Genomic DNA, 14,943 nt, shown 5'->3' with positions numbered 1-14,943 from the left:
ACCACTGCCCGGCTATTTAACATTTCTTATTTCTTATTTTTTGGTTTTTTTTTTTTTTTTTTTTTGATGTAGTTAATTAATTACTTTGAAATAGGGTATCTCTATACAACCCCGGATATCCTGGAATTCACTGTGTAGATTAGATTGGCTGCGAACTCACAGAGCTCTGCCTGCCTCTGCCTTTCAAATGCCTGGAATCAATGGTGTATACCACCACATCCAAGCTATCATTTTGGGGGTTACTTTTTGAGATAGGGTTTCATGTAGACTGACTTCAAACTTGTTATATATTATAGGCTGGCTTTGAACTTCTGATTTTCCGTCTTCTAACTGCAAGTGCTGGGATTACAAATGGCTCCTACCTGGGCTGGGTCTGACAGCTTTTATTGACCATCTCTGAACTCATGGGACCATTTTCCTGGTGCTAGGAAAATAGTGAACAGAACAGACAAGCAACTGCACTCTCAGGGAACTGATTCTGGGTGGCTCAGGAGACATGGGATAAACAACAGAATAATCAAAATGGCATGCCAGGGGACTGGGAGCCAGGAGAGAAAATGGAAACAAAGTGGATAGGGTGCTGGGGAGGAAAGTCATTTAAAATGGTCAGGCGAGACCTCCATCAGCAACGTGCTTGCTCTGGCAGCATGACAGTCTGAGTTTGATCCCTAGCTCCCATGTAAACACCCAGCACAGTGATGTGCAGCTGTAATCCCAGGACTGGGGGGCACAGGAAGATCCCTGGGACTCACCGGCCAGCCAGCCTAACCTAATTGGCCCTAATCACATGGGGTTGTCCTCTGGCCTCCACATGCATCCATAATCACACACACCCCCACTGTAAAAAAAAAAAAAATGGTAATAAGAAAGGCTTACTGGAGAAGGAGGGGGTGAGGAGGACCCAGCAAAGGAGACTGAGGAGAAGCGGCCAGAGCACCGCAGGATGAAGAGGAGGGGGCCGAAACAAGAGGCATTGCAGATGTCACAGAACGTGTTCTGGTGGGAAGGGGTCCTCTTATGCTGAGATGGTGGCTGAGAAGGTACTACAGCAATCTGTAGCTGGCAGGGAGGGACCTTGTTGACAGGAGTCCTGGGGGGTTCCGCAGGGGAAGTGGGGGGGGGATTGGAAATAGGGAACACAAATGCTTTTGAAGAAACGAAAGGAAAACTGGAAGGTGTTGGAACTAGCCGTTTCTTGGTTTTGTTTCTCTTGTGTTTATCTGGCCAAGGACGTGTGTGATGGCGGCAAGCCTGTGAGCGGACAGGAATGCTCCAGCAGAGGGACAGAAAACAGATGGGGGGAAGGGGGTGTCTCTGCTGGAGGCACTGACAGCTGCATCTGCATGTGGTTGCGGGAGGAACTACTGGTCCTGTGGAAGTGGGCCGGAGTGTGTGTGGGGGACCAAGAAGCTTCTCTTTCTGGTGCTTTCCCTGTCTCCCACATACCTGGGAGGATGGCGGCAGAGCTGAGAGATAGGTGGGAGAGTAACTGGCATGAAGTGGCCCCCTCCTCGATCATAGGGGCACTAAGGGGCCATTGGAGGTCAGTGGTCAACCTTGTGGTTCAATGGTCTCTCTGGGTCATGAAAAATGACACCAATGCCCCTCATTAGAGTCATCAACACTACTATGATTTTTTTTTTCTTTTTTATAAAGCCTATACTCTTGGGGCTAGACCCTGGCTCTGAGACAAGATTAGATTTCTATCTAACCCTTGTGGTCAGTTCTTGAGACAAACACAGCCCAATCTCAGTCTTTCACTTCCTCTTTCTGGGGGGGATTTCCCTTCCCCCTCCCCTCTCTCTGACTGGGGTGAGCAAGAAGAGACAGTTTGGGATCCCTGCTCAGGGTGGACCGCAGTGTTAGGCAGTCGTGGAGACGAGCTGTGCAGGAATGGATTTTGAAATGGGATGTCCAACAGCGCCCCCTTTGGAATTCTTGGAGATGCTGCAGCTGCATTCATTATAGGTGATTTTTAACTCACAAACTCATTTTTTATATATAAAAAAATTTTTTTTTAAATAGGCGATCCATGCACGCGGTGTAAACTTCAGAAGGGAATGTGATGCCATGCAAATAAATCTTCCTCCCACCCTGGCCTTCCGCTGTGAGGTTCTGGAGGCTGGGGAGGGAGCTCTCCAGAGGCAGCCATTTCTGACAGTTCCTTGGGTATGCATGGATAATTTTAGTGAGGACTGAAAAAGTAAGGGGAGCATGTGTGGGTAGACCCATCTTGGCAGGCTGGAAATACTTACTCAGGAAACTCAATATCTATAAAATTCTTAGGCACATAGCCTTCTTGGCTTCGGAGCTCCGCCTTCAGCCACTCCTCTTGGTTGCTTAGTATCTAGGGGGAGAGAACAAAGGACAAGGACTCCGATGAGAGACACCGAGCAGCAGGAGGGGTCTGTAGGGCAAAGAGGAAACAATAAGCCTAAGGACCCCATGGGACATCAGCTCTAGGGCTTGGTGGGGAAGGAGGGGGCGCCACGGGTTCCGTCTCTGGTGTGTGACTTCTTTTTACAACGCCTTTTCTCCACTGGAGGTCACCTACTCACGTCACCCCGTCATAGCTCAGATCTAGCACTCAGACGATGCCCTGAAGCCTTTCTTACGATTTCAGTGTTTCACACTTATTTATTTATGTGCCTGCGTCTGTGCATGTGGACAGATGTGCCACAGCATGTCTACTGGAGGTCAGAGGTCAAGTCCTCGTGGTCCTCTCCTTCCACCTTGTGGGGACAAAGTCACTCACTGAGCTATCTCGTCAGCCTCTAATTCATTAGCTTTTTTTTTTTTTTTTTTTTTTTTTTGGTTTTTTTTTGGTTTTTCGAGACAGGGTTTCTCTGTGTAGTTTTGGTGCCTGTCCTGGAACTCACTCTGTAGACCAGGCTGGCCTCGAACTCACAGAGATCCTCCTGGCTCTGCCTCCTGAGTGCTGGGATTAAAGGCATATGCCACCACCACCCGGCTGGCTTTGAACTCTTGATCTTCCTACTTCTACTTTCCAAGTACTAGGATTATAGAGGTAGACCACCATGCCTGACCAAAAATTTATTTTTAAACAAGGAGATTAAAACTTAGATATCTAATCAAGACCAGCTTTTTTTTTTTTTAAGGTTTATTTATTTATTATGTATACAGCATATATGACTGCAGGCCAGAAGAGGGCACCAGATCTCATTAGAGATGGTTGTGAGCCACCATGTGGTTGGCTGAGAATTGAACTCAGGACCTCTGGAAGAGCAGTCAGTGCTCTTAACCTCCGAGTCATCTCTCCAGCCCCCGAGACCAGCGTTCTAAGCTATAATGTTTATATTCCTATTTTGAATTTTGGAAATTGGGACAGGATTCAAGGTGCCTGGGGTGACAGTACAGGTATGGCGTCTCATGCCTGTCATCTCAACATTCAGGAAGGTGAGGCAGGAGGATTTCCATCAGTTGGAGGCTAGCCTGAGCTTTGTTCCAGTCCACAGAGTGAGAACTTTTGGGGATGCCCTCTATAAACTTGGAGTCAGATCCTAAACAAAACCAAGAGTTCCGTCTCGTTACTACAGGACTCACCTGGACTGCTACCCGCATGTGGTCACCTGCTTTGGTCACTCCCATTGCTCAGCAGACATGACTGTATGTGTCTTCGTTGACTTCCAAAAAAACAGGACACCCTTGAAAGTATTTGCTATCTCCACTGAGAACGTTTCTAAAGGATGTGGGCCTAGACCAGCACAACGGCTCTACCTAAGGGGGGGCCGCCTAAGAAAGAGACTGGGAAGCCTGTGATGGTGCCACCAAGTCACTGGAATCTCTTCCCAACGGCCCCTCGCCCATTTCTGGGCTCGGAGGAATACCAACTCTTTGCTATGGCTCCGGTCGGTCGGTCGTTGTTTCTCTTTCCTGGAGCTGAACTCGGTTTCATGGGTGGAGATGCTAGGGTAGGTGGAAAAGCAGGGGGAAGATGGGGAAGACTTCCTGGCGACCTCTCCAGCCGAGGCAGTGAGCTAACCGGGTCAAAGGTGATGACCGAGGACCCACTTCGGGGCTGCGTGCTTGGAGTTCGGTGTCTGCATTCTAGCTGGGGTTTTAACTAGGGAAGTTAGAGGTACAGGGCCTTGTGGTTAAAGATGCTGGATTTTTACCTTCAGATTTATAGAGAACCCCACCTCCCCACCCCCCGAAAGATTTTAAGCCAGGAAATGACAGTAAGAATGAGACTTGAGGAGGAGCTTTGAAGATGAGCTGGGGGTGGGGTAAAACCCGGGGAGGAACAGAAGGAAGATGGGTGTCGCCCACCGGGCAAGGGATAATGGGGTCTGAGCTAAGAAGAGGCAAGGACCTATTTCGGAGGATTCGAGGAAGTAAAATCAGGCAGGATTCTGTAACCATTTGGGTTAGCTGAGGGAGAAGGGGATTCTGGGAGAACTTTGGATTTCTAGCTTGGGAGACTGAGTGGGTGGTGATGTCTTTACTGAAATAGAGAGGAGAAGGAGGAGCAGGAGGGACTTGAGGGCTTCAGCTTGTAGCGGATGAATTCCAGTTGAATTCTTCAACTGAGAGGAAAAACTCAGTGAGCTGTGGATGTTTGTGTTGGACGTAGGAGAGAGCCGGGGGCTGGTGACTGGGGTTTCCAAGAGTCATCCAGAAGGGTAGGAGTGGAAGCCCTGGGTCCCTTGGATTTTTCTCTCTCCCACAGCAATAGCCAATCCTTCCTTCCTTCCTCCCTCCCTCCCAACCACGCTCCCTTCCTTCCATTGACAGGGTTTCATTTAGCCTAGGCTGACCTCCAGATCCCTGTGCAGCTGAGGGCGGTCTTGAATTTCTAATCTTCCTGCCTCTATCCTCGGAGTTCTGAGATTATAGGCAAACATCACCACACCCAGGGTACGCTGTGCTGGGAATAGTCTGCAGCTCCCGGCATACTAGGTGAGCTCCCTACCAGCCGAGCCACACCCCCAGGCCTAGGTGCTATTGATTTTATTATTTTTCTCTTTTCAGACAGGGCCTCACTGTGTAGCCCTGGATGCCCTGGACTTTGCTATGAAGACCAGGCTGGTCTTGAACTCACGGAGATCAGCTTGCCTTTGCTTCCCAAGAGCTGGGATTAAAAGCATGTACCATCATGTCTGGCATTACCTCTAATATTGCTGCTAAGGTTGAAGAAAAGGGACAGTGCCATCAGGGCTGGAACAAGGAGACCTGGTTTCTGGCTTGAGCTCTGTCACTAGCTGTGTGACACAGGACACATCAATTAGCCATTTGAAAAGTGGAGGCAGTAACAACCCACTCGAGCCTCACAGAGCTGAGGTGAGGACAGACAGAGCTCTGGCACAGAAACACCCTTCTGCAGGTATACATTCTCTTGTTGTTGTCGTTTTGTTTGTTTGTTTCAAGACAGGGCATGCCGGGCGGTGGTGGCACACGCCTTTAGTCCCAGCACTCGGGAGGCAGAGGCAGGCGGATCTCTGTGAGTTCCAGGCCAGCCTGGTCTACCAAGTGAGTTCCAGGAAAGGCGCAAAACTGCACAGAGAAACCCTGTCTCAAAAAACCAAAAAAAAAAAAAAAAAAAAAAACCAAAAAAAAAACCCAGGGCTTTTCTATGTAGCTCTGGCTGTCCTGGAACTCACTCTGTAGACCAGGCTGGCCTTGAACTCACAGACATCCTCCTGCCTCTACCTCCTGAGTGCTGGGATTAAAGTTATGTGTCACCACCGCCCAGCTGGTATATATTCTTTAAAACACACATATATATAATTCTGCCCAGTGCAGTATCTTTATGAGTGAGGACTCCAGTTCTGAAAGACATGGAAGGGTTTGCATTTCTTGCAAGCATTGTACATGAATGCTTGGGCTGTAAACATTTGTTCTGTAGCAGTAAAAGCATGTCCCATATTTGAGCTCAAGAATTGCTGAGAACAGAAAACTTTCTAACATCAAATGGCTTTGCTGAGGATGGGTGTGGGTCTGTGTATGCCGAGGGGAGCGAGGGGGTGGGGAAGCACACAATCTAGGTCAGGGGAAGGCGAGGCAACTCAGCAGTGGCGTCTTCTAGCCACTCAAAAAGCTCAAGAACGCTTCCCTCCATGCACTGCTGTCAGCTTTGGAATTCGTTTCTCTTACCACAGGGGACGGAGCGGGGGGCGGGGGGGGGAGTGGGGGGAGTGGGGGCTGTGTGTGTGTGTGTGTGTGTGTATGTGTGTGTGTGTGTGTGTGGTTTGGCCCAGGTGACCAATGTCAAATCCAAAGTGAGCAGGAGTGAGGTGGAAATTGGCTTATCACAATACGAATCACACTCTGTACTTCGCTCTCTGACCTGAAACAAGCCGCAATCTGAGTAATCATGCCTAGTACTCATCTACCTCCTCTAGAAACTAAAGATTGTCCCCGACAGCCAGCTAGCCAGCCATTTGTCTTCACCACCTGGGGCTTGATCTGCCTGAGATTGTGTTTCCAGAGAGGTGAATTCCAGGCATTTTATGGGGGTATAGAAGCTGGTTTTTTTTTTTTTTTTAAATCTCATTTTCTGCAAAGCAAAGGTTTTTTTTTCTTTTCTTTCTTTCTTTCTTTTTTTTTTTGAGGGGTGGTGGCTTCCTCCTGCTGCTGTGGGCCCTGAACCCCAAAGCTTCCTGTTCTCATCTCTCCATCGATTCAGTTCCCCCCTATCTCTTGTAACCATCATGTAAACCTGAGCAAGGAGCTCAGCCCAAACACACCAAGTTCTACACTTAAATTGCTGTATCGTCTTTCTTAAAATGTTCCCTAAGAGAATAATTTTCTAGGTTACATGGCCTGAGTATCAGCTAGCTGTGGGAAGAGAAAGGCCGAAAGTACAGCTGGGGAGAAATGTAAAATTGGATGGAAGTACAGCTCTTAGCGGCACAGTGGAAAGCTGCAGCCTCGAGGAAGTTGATTGTGGGGGATTAAGCCGGTGGTTTTAGGCCTCTCTTAGTCTTAGGAGAAATGGGGTCGACTTAGACACATTACAGAAACCGGCAGGAACAAACTGGGTCAAAAGCCAATTTTCAAAGCTGCTGACACATTCCAATGTAGATCTGTGCCCTGTGCAGCTACAGGTACGAACACGAACAATGTGATTCCCAATGTCCTTTCCAACTGTTTTTCTCCCCAGTTTGGCAGAGGTTCCTCATCCACCATCTTGTCTACCATCCCATGGGGATCAGCAACTAGTAAGCACCTATGGTTTTAGCCGGAATGCAGAGAATAAGCTGGAGAGAGTCGCTGGCGGCTAAGCCAGCCAAACACTTCTCTAATGAAAAAGTCTGTTTAATCTTAAGCACCGAAGGCCAATCAAGAAACTTGAGCACCTCAAAGTGAGATTCTAGGGCACTCCAGAGCTGCCCTTGAAATGGTTTGCAGGAATCCCTGGGTGTGGTGTGTTTTCTGCCTGAGGATGGGAGTCATTGACATGGTCACCAACGGCCGCCATTCAGGACCAGAGTTCTGTCACAGGCTCTCTGTGTTTTGTCTTCTACAGCGGCAACATCTAGCTGAATGTTAAAAGGCGGGCAGGGTTGACTTTCTGATGAAATCCTAAATGGCCACATAGATGCCATTTCCCAGGTCAAGACATATACGCTGGGTCCCTATTTGGGGATGTGACTTGTGCCAGAGGCTGAGAAGGCACAGAGCTGAGCTGGAGTCTTTCTGCTCTCAGGGAGCTCACCAATGGAAGAACCCACCATTCATTCATTCATTCATTTATTCACTCACTCACCAAACATTAGTAAGAAGTAACTTTCTGCTCCTAGAGATGCTGTGTGGCCCTCATCCCTATAAAACTTTGGCTAGTTGGGGAGCTAACTGGGAAATGGACAACTAAGATCACATGTGGTAAGTAACGGTGGTGGTGCAAGACGGCCCTGGAAGTACAGCCTGAGGCCAGAAGAGGGGTTGGCTTTGCTTAGAACAGGGGTAGTAAGGAAGGGAGAGGATCAATGAGGGGGGTCTCTGGAAAGATGGTCATATATAAAAGGACACTTGGAGAATGAGGCAGAGCCTGAGAAAGGATGATGGATACTGGGGTGGGGGGAGGGGGCAGCAGGGAGAGTGTGTCCTCAAAGATGTGTGTTGTGTGTATGTGTGCACACATGTGCCTGTGTGCGAGCGTGATGAGCCTGGAAAGTGCGTTGGAGTCAAACGGTTTAGATTTCAATCAATTGTTAATAGGAACCCTGAAGACTTTTGAGCAAGGAAATGATATGGTCTGATTTGTCTTCTAGAAAAGTCCTTCTGGGACCATATGTAGAGTGATTGAATGAGGAAGAGGCAGGAGGCAGTGAGGTCAGTCAAGGGGCTGTGCGATCTTCTGAGCAGGCAGAGAGAGCAGGAAGGCATGCACTGGTGATAATTTGGCCCTCATCTGCTCAGTCTCTGCTCTGGGTCAGGGCTGTTACCTTTAATGACTTTCCTGGACTCTTCAGGATAGGTAATGCCTCCACAGACAGAGGCGGACCCTGGTGCCCAAATCGACAGGTGCCTAGGCCCAAGCCATACAGCTCACAGGCTGGGAATTGAATCCATATTCATGTAGTTGCAAAACCTGTGTTCCTTTTTCCAGCATCCCACATTGTCCCCCCCTAAAGGAGAAGAGCCTCCCTTGGGGGACTTGGAGAAAGAAATGCATTTAGAACAGAGATAGCACATAGGGAAGAGACCGAGCTCCACCCAGGCCTCGGGCGCAGCCACTGTCTACCTGTGTGATCTTGACATGTGGCTTTACATTTACAGAGTGGAGAAAGCAACCTCCTGGGTTTGCTGAGATGCTCCAGGGTACACACGGCCCCTGTGCCAGTCCTGGCTTGCAACAGGAGCTCAGGTGGTGGCGAGGACTAGCTTGGATGGAAGTTGGGGTGGGATGGGTAAAGGGGGTCGTGTGAGCCGGTGTCAGGGGCTGGAGTCTATGGGGTAACAACTAGCAAATAACTGGTTCTGGGGTTCAAGGCAGAGGTTAGTGAGGGAGCAAGGTGCAGACTGGAGGATCTTTAGCCTAGAGCCAGAGAAAGGGGGTGAGGTACTTCAAAGTAAGAAGGAGGATCAGAAGGCCAAGGGCAGAGCTTCGGGGAGGTGAATATATCTGCTTAGAGAGAGCATGGGAGTGCTCACAAACAAGACCCATAGGAGAACTCAGGAGAGGAAAGGGGGGGAGAAAGGAGGGAGGGAGAAAGGGAGGGAGGGAGAGAGACAGGAGTGGAACTGAGCAAGGGAATGAGCTCCAGGAGAGAGGCAGCCAGTAGAGTCTCATTCCATAGGAGACTGGGAAGAACATTCTAGTCACATGAAGGAGGTTGCAGCATGTGCTGGGTAGTTTTTTTTGTTAACTTGGCACAAGTTGGAGTCATCTGGGAAGAGGGAATGTAAATTGAGAAAATGTCTCCATCAGCTTGGCCCGTAGGCAAGTCTGTGGGGGCATTTTCTTGATTAATGATTGGTGTGTGTGTGTGTGTGTGTGTGTGTGTGTGTGTGTGTGTGTGTGTGTGTAGGGGGATCCAGCCCACTGTGGGCGGTGCCATCCCTGGGCAGGTGGGTTATAGAACAAAGGTAGCTGAGGAAGCCATGAATCAGAAAGCAGCATTCCTCCAGGGTCTCTGTCTCAGCTCCTGCCTGGAGCTGTGGCCCTGGTTTCCCTCAGTGATGGACTTGGATCTGGAAGTGTCAGCCAAAGAAACCCTTTCCTCCCCAAGTTGCTTTTGGTCATGGTGTTTATGACAGCAACCAGAAGCTAACCAGGACACGGAAGTAAAGGGCTGACATCCTTTGGAGCCGAGAGAGGAAGTGGAGGGCATGCGGTGCAGAGAACTGTTTCCATCTGAGCAACAGAGGAGAGAGAATCAATAAGGAGTCAGGCTGGGAAGCAGAGCCCAGGGAACGTTCCGTTGCTCGTTTTTTTTTTTTTTTTTTTTTTTTCCTTCCACTCCTGTGTGTAACAGAAGACAACGGAGAGCTTGAGCAAGGCCTTGAGTTCTGTGTGTGATCAACATAAGGATGGGAGCTAGCGGGAGCAGTGGGCGCTCCAACGTGGCCAGCATCTGAATGGTCACAATGCCCCACAGAGGAGGGAGGGAGGGACTTTTCATCACATGACCAATGTCTCCGTGACTCTAGTGAAAGCCACCTTTTCCTCAATCAGTAGCCTAGACATATTTTGGCTTATAAAAGGTCAAACTTGAGACACTGTGGGGTCAACCACATCGCTAGATCTTTCAAGCTGAAAGCAGTTAGAAGGTGCACCCCCTGGGTGCAGGGGTGGGGGGCTTAAGCGACAAATAAAGTCATTTTATTCTACATGCAGGTGCTCTGTGGACCCTTCCCAAGTTGTCCTCTAACACCCCCACAAGGGCCTTTGTATTGCCCATAATTCTCTGTGTTGCAAGATACAGCAGTGGACTCGGTGATTGGCAGACACGTGAGAGGGCCACCTGGGCAGCTGAGGACAGGAGCTGAGGGATGCTCTTGGAGGGTGCCCTGAGGTCAGACAGGGGCCCACAGCCACCTCAGGCTCCTGAATAACCTGTGGACAGGCTTGCATTCTTTTGTGAATCACAAGGGAGTGTGCTGATGGACACCTGAAATGCGGGAGAAGCCCAAGGCCACTTCAGCTCTGCAAGTGGCCGCCGCAGCTCAAGCAGGGCTTGTAAACAACTCTTAAGGCGCCTCTTAGTGTCTGGGTGTGCGTGGCCTCTGTTGAGCCACCTCAGGTCTGCTGTCCCTCCCTGGCTGCCTCCACCTGCACCCTTTGCGTGTGGAGCCTGGCCTTGCACGTCTGTGGGTTTGATAGCTCCTGACGTTCGTACTTCCGTTTTTCCACACTACTTCAAGGTAGAATCTCATGTGTCCCACCCGGGTTCCTGAGCACTGAGCCAACAGCATCTATGACAGCCCAGCAGAGGCTGGTGTTGCCCACTCCACGCCACAGGCATGGCGGGGAGTGGAGGGTGGGGAGGAGGGTGACTTATGTTACCTAACCCGGTGTCTAGCACATGGGTGCCCAGAAGGTATGCTTGGTGAGGATGTGGACTTATCTTTTTATGAAACTGCATCGGGCTGTGCTCAAAGCAAGGCTTCTTCTTAAGAATGGCTGCTCTGGGGCTGGAAGAGGGTTCAGGCAGTAAATAGCCCACCACGCAAGCATAAGGTCCCAAGTTCAGATCTCAAGGACCCACCAAAAAATCTGGGTGCAGATGTGTGTGTCCACAATCCCAGCACAGGGGAGGTAGTGGCAGGGGGGTCCCTGGAGCTCCCCCATCAGCCTGCCTAAGCCTGGTCAGTGAGCTCCAGGTTCAGTGAGACATCCTGCTTCAAAAAATTAAGGTGCGGGGCTGGAGAGATGGCTTAGAGGTTAAGAGCACCGACCGCTCTTCCAGAGGTCCTGAGTTCAATTCCCAGCACCCACACAGTGGCTCACAACCATCTGTAATGAGATCTGGCACCCTCTTCTGTGTACATAATAAATAAATAAATCTTAAAAAAAAATTAAGGTGGAAGCCAGGCGGTGGTGGCGCACACCTTTAATCCCAGCATTTGAGAGGCAGAGCCAGGTGGATCTCTGTGGGTTCAAGGCCAGCCTGGTCTAGAGAGCGAGGTCCAGGACAGCCACCAAAATTACACAGAGAAAGCCTGTCTTGAAAAAAACGGGAGGGAAAAAAAAAGGTGGCGAGCAAAGGAGAAAGACACTTGCTGTCAACTCCTGGCTTCTACACTTTTATGTACACATATACACGGGCATGCATATATACATATGCACATGTACATATATGCATGTACACTTGCATACATACACACACGAACATATACACAATGACTTCTCTGTTTACCAACAGGAATCTGGGATGCTATCGTGATGAAGGACATAAGACTTGTGTCCTCTATAGCAAAGGTCCTATACATGTCTCCCTTGTTCCTCTGTGTGTCTTCCAGGCAGTATTAATGGGGTAAGGCTTGGCATTGGCTAAAAAGCTTTGTCTACACGTGGGTGGTCAGGAGGTGACCCTAGACAGAAACTTTGAGACTTCCTCTTCCTCTTCTTCCCCCCCCCCCCCCCCCCCGTCTCCGTTTTGTTTTTGTTTTGAGATAGGGTCTCATGTAGCCCAGACTGATCTCGAACTCACAAGGTAGCCAAAGCTGGCCTCGAACTCCTGATCCTTCTGCCTCCACCTCCTGAGTGCTAGGGTTAGAGACATGCTCTCACATCTGGTTTTGAATCACTCTATGTCTCACATCTGGTTTTGAATTACTCTTTTAAAGACAACACTAAGAGTAAAAAAAGAAAAAGAACTGTGCGCATTCTTTCAGAGACAAAGGCATAGGTTGTTAGGGGGCCTCAGTGGCCAGGCTCAGGGAACCTCAGCCCCTCACCATTCCCCTGGGACCCCACATCACCTACCTTCAGAACATCTCCAGTGTGGAAGCTCAGTTCGTCTTCACCCGAGGCCACGAAATCAAACTTGGCGACGGCTTCCATGTCTTGACGAGAAGCTGGAAGAGAACCAGTGTGTGTGGTCATTGTGCCTTTCCACCAGGGACGGGCTGCAGAGCAGATGGTCCTGCCTGGCAGGCTCAGCGGTGGGCAGGAGGGTGGCCCAGTGCATGTCTGCAGGCTGGAGAGCTAGGCTCAGGCAGCCGAGAGGGCTGTGCAGGGCCAGAGCTCATGTTTGCGACAAGAGCTGCTGCAGCCTTCCAGATCTGGTTCCCAGAGTCATTCTCTGAACCTCTAGACACCAGGAGTGGCAACTGCAGCCAGAGACAGCCCAGCCCCTCTCCCTCCAGCTCCCTTGGCCTGCTGTGGCCGGCTGCCGCTTCTGGGGGGCATCTCTGTTTCTCGCTGATAAGGACAGAAGGCTTGCTATCAACTGGAAGTTGAGGCCCAGGGGGCTGCAGAGACTGCTCAGTAAACACTGTCCCTTGGCTGCTATATTTAACCAGGCGGGTGTTAATTAGACAGATGCCATTTTCCCTTTTACATCTGAATCATTTAAGAGAATTAGACAGTATTGGCCGATGGGGAACTCAGCGTCCTTCTGCCCAGTTTGACGGTAGGACGCATTTCGGTTTTGGAGCCGGGAAACTCAGTCTGTCCGATAGCTTATCTTAACATCGTGATGTAACCCGAGAACATTTCAGAAATTTCCATTTTGATATTTCTGAATCGAATTAACTTTCCTCCCAGTAACACCCATGTGCTGATCACTATGTCCACCTATATCCGACATTTTATATATATATAAAAAAAAAAAATTGAAGGAGCTGGTGGTAATGTCACAAAGAACAGAGTGGAATACTGGTGGTGTGTGTGTGTGTGTGTGTGTGTGTGTGTGTGTTCGTGAGTATGATCTTGGCCAAGTAACTAAACCTCTGGGAATCTATCCCCTCATCTTTAGAATGAAAAATCTTAATATTCAGTGGATCAAGTTGTAAAATGCAGTTAAATAATAGCTGCAAATACTATACACAATACAGCTAAAGAGTATTTATGGGTTTTTTGGGGGGGGGGCGGTTTCGAGACAGGGTTTCTCTGTGTAGCTTTGGAGCCTGTCCTGGAACTCACTCTGTAGCTCAAGCTGGCCTCGAACTCACAGGGATCCGCCTGGCTCTGACTCCTGAGTGCTGGGAATAAAGGTGTGTGCTACCATCTCACGGCTGCACATTTATGTTTTTACTCTTAACTACTGAGCCATCTCTCCAGCCCCGAGAGTGCTTGTGTTTTTAAATAATTTATTTATTCTTATTTTATGTGCATTGGTGTTTTGCCTGCATGTATGTCCTTGTGAGGGTGTTGGATCCCCTGGAATAGGAGTTACAGATAGTTATAAACTGCCACGTGGGTGCTGGGAATTGAACTCAGGACCTCTGGAAGAGCAGTCAGTGCTCTTAACCATTGAGCCATCTCTTCAGCCCCACGAGTATGTTTTAAAGTAATTTTATTGGCTGAGAGGTGGTTCTCTTGATGGAGTACTTGTCTAGCACGTATAAGAAATTTGATCCCCAGTGCCACATAAACCAGCCATGGCAGTACACTCCTGTAATCCCAGCACTCAGGAGGTAGAGGCCAGAGGATGAGAAGTTCAAGGTCAGCCTTGGCTACATAGTGACTAGGAGGCCAGCCTGGGCTACATGGCATCCTGCAGCAAGATAGCGATAATCCTAATGTTATGGGACAAATCCCTCCCCAGCTGAGGCAGCCTGAAGTAGAAAAAAAAAAAAAAAAAAGACAATGTCGCCTGTCTCCTACAAACTATTCTCACTGACTGTGGCACTTAATCAGCAGGACTGTCACATTCTCTGATCCTCTGCTAAGACAGCTTACTGTCGGGGCAGCTGTCTGGAAAGCTGTGGTTTGGCATTTGTGCTTTACAAAATTTCACTAATTCTCAAGCCCTTTGGGGGAGTTAATAAGTTAACCCTCAGACCCAGTGGGCTCTCGGTGATCAGGAAACTGGGGCTGCAAATAGTTTCCTCAGAAACTCCTTATCCCTCTCAACAAGGTCTGGGGACATCAGGAAGGTGGCGGCAGGTGGCAGGGTGCAGCAGGGAGCCCTGGGCGGATTAGAGCCGACTGTGGCAGGGTGACAGGGAGGGGGTTCAGGATGCTTACTTCCGAGGTCGGCTTTGTTTCCCGAAGGTGGTTTGTGAGATGACTATTGCCAGTCTTCAAAGGTGGATAGCGATGGAAGCATCACTCAGGAGCCAAATAAAATGCCATCCTTGACTCTCTGTGCTCTCCCCCTAGTCACGACTTGTCCCCGAACAGTGGCAACACAGATACATTCCTTTTTGTAAGCTTTCTTCAGGATCTGTCCGTTGGAGGCTAATTAACACGTTGGTGGCCTAGGTCAACCCACTGAGCAGGGAGGAGTACTCTGCCCTTCTTCCTTAAGACTAAATGCGTTTGGCTGAATTGATTCACCCCATTACCTTACTTCTCAAACCTTTCCA

At 49.4% G+C, this 14,943-nt stretch overlaps 1 protein-coding gene across 2 annotated transcripts in view; it reads right to left on the bottom strand.

The window, feature by feature from the left end:
* Grap2 (GRB2 related adaptor protein 2) overlaps positions 1-14,943 on the bottom strand; it is a 75,838-nt gene that overhangs the window by 12,297 nt on the left and 48,598 nt on the right. Inside the window, exons 2-3 of one of the 2 annotated variants that reach the window (XM_028871188.2) lie at positions 12,395-12,486; positions 2,256-2,347 (exon numbers count right to left, since the gene is read on the bottom strand). In XM_028871188.2, the coding sequence (XP_028727021.1) occupies positions 2,256-2,347; positions 12,395-12,472 (170 nt within the window). In that variant the 5' untranslated portion in view covers positions 12,473-12,486. Of the gene's footprint in view, positions 1-2,255; positions 2,348-12,394; positions 12,810-14,943 lie in introns of those variants that run through there. The other variant, XM_028871187.2, reaches the window with a different exon arrangement.

The sequence above is a fragment of the Peromyscus leucopus genome, chromosome 20, assembly GCF_004664715.2.
Source record: "Peromyscus leucopus breed LL Stock chromosome 20, UCI_PerLeu_2.1, whole genome shotgun sequence".
Lineage (NCBI taxonomy): Eukaryota > Metazoa > Chordata > Mammalia > Rodentia > Cricetidae > Peromyscus > Peromyscus leucopus.
This window is presented reverse-complemented; position numbering and strand designations above follow the sequence as displayed.